The sequence below is a fragment of the Theropithecus gelada genome, unplaced genomic scaffold (genome assembly GCF_003255815.1).
Source record: "Theropithecus gelada isolate Dixy unplaced genomic scaffold, Tgel_1.0 HiC_scaffold_975, whole genome shotgun sequence".
In the NCBI taxonomy this organism is placed as follows: Eukaryota; Metazoa; Chordata; class Mammalia; order Primates; family Cercopithecidae; genus Theropithecus; species Theropithecus gelada.
Genome location: NW_020266545.1, coordinates 763 through 7,988, shown reverse-complemented (window position 1 = coordinate 7,988; position 7,226 = coordinate 763). Strand labels below are relative to the sequence as shown.

Genomic DNA, 7,226 nt, shown 5'->3' with positions numbered 1-7,226 from the left:
CTTTTGAATTTTATACCATGAATTACTTATGCAAAAAAAAAAAAAAAAGGTAATTTAAAAACAAATAAAAGTCATTAGGATTCTGTGAATTCCTGTACCTTGTTGTCCATAATTGTCCACTGGCCCTCAGGATTCTGCTTCAAAACACAGTGGTTTCGAGAAATCATCAGGGGGCAGATTTTTGATACCAATTGGTATGTGACACCAAATCCTCGTCCTACAGTCACCTGGGAAGACAACAACAATGTAAGAAATACAATCAGTCATTGTGCTGAAAAGGGAGGTCCTTTACAAATCTCGTCAACCAGCAGCATATGCAGGTCCTGACTTATGAAACCAGACACCTGTGGAACCAAAACAGTGCATCAGCTATCTCCCCTTCAGCTGCCATGAGAACCACCAAATAGAAAAAGGCAAACAGTTGTGACAAGAAGAGAAAGCTGAAAAAGAGTTATCCATGTATCTCAGGGTTGGCAAGATCTTGAAAGGTCATCTGGTTCAGTGACCATGAGATGGAGGAATTCTTTCTACACATCCCATCAACTCATAAATACTGCCAGTAACTTTATGTAAGGCAGGCCCTCCAATTTTTAAAATGTCTCTGACTTGGCATCTTTCTCCCTGTAAATTCCATCCATTGGCACTGGCTTTGCCTTGGCACCATCAGGAAATCTCCAATCCCCTTTCAATGTCACAGCTATAAAGTGAACCCTGAGTTTTCTTTTCCTGGCTCTGTATTCCCAGTTACTTCAACTTAACTCCCAGGGGATGGGCTTGAGTCTCTTTGCCATTCTAATGAGTCTGTGAAAGGACTGCTGGCTTATCTTTATTCTTGGAAGGCATATTAAGAAAAATAAACTTAATTTCTATTACACAGTCAAACACAAGTGTTACTTTCCCAGTTCTAGAAATTATCACTGGAGCATATAAATTGCATTAGCTTTCACAGCAGATCTAGTACACTGCCAGTGTATCCTCGAACTTAGGAATGATTAAATTTCTTGGTCTCCCCTTCCTCTAAGAAATGCTATGCTAAGTCATGTCTCTTCCGTTCTATACTTGATCGGATGGAAAACCTTGGATTCAAGCGCAGGACCTTAGATTGATTCCTACTAAATTTCATCTTGCTAGTTCAGCCTATCAAACCAACTTGTCAAGACCTTTCTGAATTTTTAATCTGCCATCAGATGAGACATACTTAATATCCCTTCCACCAAATTTATATGATATGATGCCTTCTATACCTTCTTTCAAGACACAGAATGGGATGCAGTCAAAGACAAAGTTTTTAGGAAAGCCTAGTAAACACTAATCCACACAGCCTGGATATACCTTTGGCCAGTTGTAATTCAACCAAAAGTCTTTGCATTGGAGTACATATTCTCTGTCTTATCCACAAGAACAGCTTGAGAGCTTCTGGAAAAGGTTGAAAAGAAGCACCAATTCACATCTATCATACTTTCCTGTTGGACCAGTCTAGTTCATAACAACCCTGTGAAGGAAGGAAATGAAATTCTTCTGAGATCCAGATCACAGAATTCCCTGCTTATTCTTCTTCTTTTTTTTTTTTGAGACGGAGTCTTGCTCTGTCACCCAGGCTGGAGTGCAGTGGTGCGATCTTGGCTCACTGTAACCTCCGCCTCCCGGATTCAAGCAATTCTCCTGCCTCAGACTCCCACGTAGCTGACATTACAGGCATGTACCACCACGCCTGGCTAATTTTTGTATTTTTAGTAGAGATGGGGTTTCACCATGTTGGTCAGGCATGTCTCCAACTCCTGACCTCAAGTGATCCGCCTGCCTCAGCCTCCCAAAGTGCTGGGATTACAGGTGTGAGCCACCACGCCCGGCTCCCTGTTTATTCTTTTTAGTGCACAAATGACCTCTTTAATGACCCATACCACAACCTTAACTGGGAACTTTAAACCAACATTAGCTAAAAACTGCCCTCTTCTCTTTGTCTGAAAATCTTTCAGAATCATGCGTGTCCTCCTCAGTCCCTCAAAGACCACCACGACTCACTGACCTAATCTATTCCTCCCCACAAACTCTCATCTCAGTATTGACAATACCATCCAACCAACTATTCAACCCATAACCCAGAAGTCATCTTTGATTCATCTCTGTCCCTCATCCCCACACTGAAATCACTGGTAAATTTTATGGGCTATAATTCAAATATGTCCTAAGTCTGTTCATTTCTATCTCTACAGCCACAACCTTAGTCCAAAACACCTGGCATCCTACTGTTTCTGTTCCCACTCTAGCCCCCATAAACTTCATATAGTAACTGGAATAGAAATGTAAACATTTTAAATCAGATCATTTTCCGTCTTTCCTTAAAACTGTCCAATCATTCAAACTTCCTTCCATGGCCTATAAGACCCTGAAAGTCCTGAGCCCCTCTACTCTTTAGTCTTAACTCATATCACGGTGCCAACACTAGCTGCTCCAGTCCCTCAAACATTTTTGTTGTTGTTCCTTAAGCCCCTCTCCCTGAAGTGCCAGCCTACCTGAGGGTCTTTTCACTTAGCCCCTCTGCTAAGAACACTCTTCTCTCAGATCTTGCATGGGCTCCTTATCTTTCATGTTTCAGCTACTCATAAGCCTACTCTGATCACCACTGTCTAAAGTTGGTTGTCTGCTTCCCATCGTATTTCTTCAGTTATTAGGATGCTCTTATCACAAACCAAAATTATCTTGCTTATTTTACTTTTCCCCTCCGTGCCCTTAACAGAATATAAATTAGATAAGCAGGGACTTTATCTGTCTTGTTTACCACTGTGTCTCTATAGCCGGCATAGTGTTCAGTTAAGTATTTGAGAATGAATGAAAAAATAACGAGGTCTTGCATATGAGTCCTCAAGATTTTAGGGTGGGTGTTTTCATGTCAGAAGTTAGAGACTGTATTTACCATTGGAAAATATGGAGCAGCAGTTGGAACTCATACGGTCTCCCTTGTTCCTCTTTAAAATGTTGTGGTGACCACTCCACCAATACTGAGCACAAAGTTTTTCAGTTCTTTCACACTCTGCCAGAATTATATTAATTATAGAAGTTCCTCTGAATACACATATCTGTTAAAATTGGAATGGTTAGGGATTTATCTGTCATCCATATTCAGTAAAATTTCTATTTAGGTAGCTTTATCTCTAAGAGAGGAAGCATCTCATATTACATGCTAACATTGGAGGGGAGACAGCCAGACTGCCATTGTGAGTAGCCTGGGGAAAACAGTACCAAAAAAGCGGAAGAGTGTCTTTTTCTGAAACTGCCTCCAACAGACTCTGAATCCAGAAAAAGGAATCATTATTTTATATCCTTTCCTGCACTGCCTGGTCTTAGAATTTACCTTAGTACTACTGATATTTCTCCTATACTATAGTTAAAGAGTGCAGTGAGGTTAACTGGAAATCTCAGGACCACTCAATGGAACACTAAATTTCCCATGGGAACTGACTGCTGACCCATATGTGAGGGGCTGTTTTCATTTACAATAGTTTTGCAAGCATTTGAGCTTACACACATTATTGATCTAAAAGATCATCTTGTCTTTGCCCACCTTCACAAGACTATCTCTTTCCTCCTGGGCACAATTCCTACTGTTTCTCAAATAACAAGTAAATATGGCCAGGTATGGTGGCTCACACCTGTAAGCCCAGGCAGGCGGATCACATGAGGCCAGAAGTTCGAGACCAGCCTGGCTAACATGGCGAAACCCTGTCTCTACTGAAAATACAAAAATTAACTGGGCATAGTGGTGCACATCTGTAATCCCAGCTACTTCGGAGGCTGAGGCAGAAGAATCCTTTGAACCGGGGAGGTGGAGGTGTGATCATACCACTGCACTCCAGCCTGGGTGACAGAGGGAGTACTCTGTCTCAAAACAAAACAAAACAAAACACCCCACAACAAAAGCCCCCAAACCAGTAAATATAACCAACCTTTCCCTTTTTTCCCTTGGGGCAGAAAATTTAATGAAAACTAAATACAAGAGAAGAAAAGGGAAGAGAAGATTCTGTTGTTTTCCCCAAAGGCCTAGATACTTTATAGTACCCGAGAACTAGCTAATTTGCAATAAATCTCTACTTGTTTTTCCACCAAACTCTATGCATTGCTTTAACAAGCTTAAAGCCACTTAGACAATTTACTATAGTATTCCCATCAATGAAATGAAAGGAACTCTGTTTTATTATTTTATCCACAACATCTGAGACTAAGAACAGGAAAGGCAGGGAGCTGACCTACCTTTGCTGTTATAATATTAGCATACCTCTTAAAATCTTATGCAAAACAGCTTGTGCTACGATGTGGGGACCATTAAAATAAGTACAGCTTCTTCTCTTGCCTTTGATTCAGACTTCTTTTCAGGCTATGCTACGACCTGACCTTGCAGGCAGCCAAGCCTGGCAGGCTTCTCCTACACACAGGTCCCTGAAGCCAGCCACAGTCTTACCACTGTGTCTTTACCATTCACTCGGTTTGTACAGGTCCCTCCCCATAGAAGTGGCCCCACAAAGAACTATCAAATGGTTTAGAATATGTCTAAGAGTGCTTTGGAGTCTTCTTGCCCTTCCTATAGGTGCTTTAATTCTTCCTCCCCAACCCACCTACCCAAGACTGCAGTACTACCAAGCTGTTCAGAAGAGTCATAAATTAATCCACAACAATCGAATCTAAAGGAATAACACTTGCCCACTAAGTTACCTTAGAAAGTTGTGTGTATGCAGGGATCACACTAAGTAATGTATGTGAAATTAACTAATAGTTATGCACAAAAATAATTTATTTTTGTGTGTAGTATTCAGGTTATTATTCAGGTGTTCGTGTTTTAATTTGTTAAACTTCTCACAAACATATGCTGTTGGAAAGGGCCAGGCAGGGAAAGTTCAGTGCTCAAGCTAAAAGACTGAATGCTTAACGTGGACTTTTAGGCACTAATACCTGGATAGAAGAGGTATTTGGGGGCAGAGATGCTTTCTTGGTGTTCCTCAAATCACAGCACACAAGTAACCCTTTATAACACCCCCTAATCGAGCAAAACTTGAGCCTGGACATGAATTCCTCCTCTAACTTGAAGAACTACTGCTCTGGGATGGAATTAAATAATCCACATCTTGGCACTTGATCATACAGCCCATATGGATGTTCTTAGACTGCTTCATTGTATAAATCCCCTCTCTCCACTCAAGCCTTAAACTCTTCGAGCGCAGAAATTTTATTTGTCCTCATTGTACACCAAACAATGTTAAATACTCAGTAAATACCTGGCAGACTGAATTGAGGCGGTACGGCTTATAGGAAAAATCTACCCGAACATACATTAAGACTTAAAAGACTTACTGAATTTACAACATCATGACCAACCATCCACTTTTACTGCAAAGAGAACTTTTCATACAGATTATTTCCAAAACCCAGGTGGTTCCCAGTCATGACAAGCTTGTCCCTGACCCAGTTCTCCTCCTCAACCTGATTGCAATCTAACTCCCTCCTCCCCTCCCTCGCCCTTTCAAGATGCACGCTGGTGCATCTTTCCCCTTAAAAATGTTTTCATTTGCAACTGCATTAGTAAAGACGAGAGGCAGCCTCTGGAGAGAACTCTGAATCCCTGCCCGACCCACCTCAGGGAGTGCCACTCGGCCGTACCGAGCCTCACGGGAGAAATGTGGCCCAGCCCAAGTCGCCCATGTTCCTCAGGGTTGGGAAGGAGGAAGACATTTCTACGTGAAAGTTTGTTTTAAGGGACAAAGCCCAGAACTTGAATCGTCTTCAAAACAAACTCGAGAAAGTTCACGCGCTGGGCCCCGCCTCGGCTTCCCTGCGGCTAGCGGCCCCCGCCACCGTTCCCCGACCTGGGCACCGCGGGGCTCCGTGCGCCCTAAACGAGATCTGGCCAGCCCCCGCCCTCCCCTCCTCGACACCCCCGCGTCTCCTCACATTCTCTGCGCGTCCCTCTCCTTCCCGGCCCCGCTACCCGCTGGCCCAGGCCTCTCTGGACGGGGCCAGCTTCTCGCCCCACAGGCCGCGGGCCAGGGCCTCCGTCCTCACCCCAGCCCTTGTGGCCCCCCAGGGCTCCCCAGAGCCGAACTCTCTTTTCTTTCTCTCATTCGGCCCCCATTTCTCCCCCAAACACCTCCCACCGCAGACCCTTCAGTCGCTCGCGCCAGAACCGCTTTCTCCCTTCTCTCCCCAGGAATCCACCCCCCACAGACACTTCGCTCCTCTTCCTGGTGCCCGCCTCCTCTCTGCCATTCATTCAGCGCAGCAAGACACCTTCCTCCCTCCCAGAGCCCCGCTCCCTCCAGCCCCTGCCCTCCGCCCCACAGGACCCCTTCCCCCGTACCTCGCGCCCATCTTCCAGCAGCAGCCACCCGGCGCTCATCCCCACCCGCCGCAGGCACCAGCTCCGGCCACCGGCGCGGTCTCCTGTGACGAAGAAGCCGGGCTCCCCCATCGCCTACTCGACCCCGGGGGCGGTCAGCACTGAGCGAGACCCCGACCCAGGCTCCGGCTGCCTTTGTGCATCCTCTCAGCTTCCATATCTAAACAACAGACAGAAGCAATCACCACACGCTAGCGATCGCTGCGAATGCAGGCTCCGCTCGCCCGCCCTCGGCCAGGAAGCAGGAGCACTGCGCCTGCGCAAGAGACGGCGGCCGCCCTGGGGCAAAGAGGGTGAGTCAGGAGCCAATCCGGCCCTGGGCGGGGCGGGCGTGACGCGAGGGCTCTCCTCCCCTCACAACTTCGCTCGCCCCCTCCAGAACCATCACCTCAGTCCTAGTCGCCCCAAAGTGGAACCTCTCCTCACCTTTCCTCTTTTTAAAAAAATCATGTAAAACTATAGCCCACTTTTAAACAACTTTAAACTTTCCATCAGATTTAAGTCTGCCTAGTCTGTTTCTAAATAGTCTCTATTTTGCACGACCTCCTTATATTACCGAAGTAAAAAATAGATTACACTAGGCAAATCTACAAAGACACAGAGCACAGTTACCTGGGGCGAGGTGTGGGAGCGGGGATTGAATGCAGGTGGGCTTGAAAAAATTGGAGGAAAGTAGAAATGTTCTAAAAGTGGATTGTGGTGACAATTGCACAACTGTGTAAGTTTATTAAAAAGTCATGGAAGTGTGGCTGGACGCAGTGGCTCACGCCTGTAATCCCAGCATTTTGGGAGGTCGAGGCGGGCAGATAGCTTGAGTTCAGGAGTTGTGACCAACCTGGCC

General features: G+C 45.4%; 1 protein-coding gene across 1 annotated transcript; it reads right to left on the bottom strand.

The window, feature by feature from the left end:
* Nucleotides 1-98: 98 nt before the first annotated feature.
* Nucleotides 99-6,666, bottom strand: LOC112618098 (E3 ubiquitin-protein ligase RNF8-like; the record flags this gene model as incomplete). The annotated part of the gene is made up of 2 exons (XM_025374694.1): nucleotides 6,347-6,666; nucleotides 99-227 (listed from the first exon to the last, which is right to left on the bottom strand). Coding segments are annotated over exons 1-2 (240 nt in total), but the record flags the coding sequence as incomplete, so codon positions are not given.
* Nucleotides 6,667-7,226: the final 560 nt, after the last annotated feature.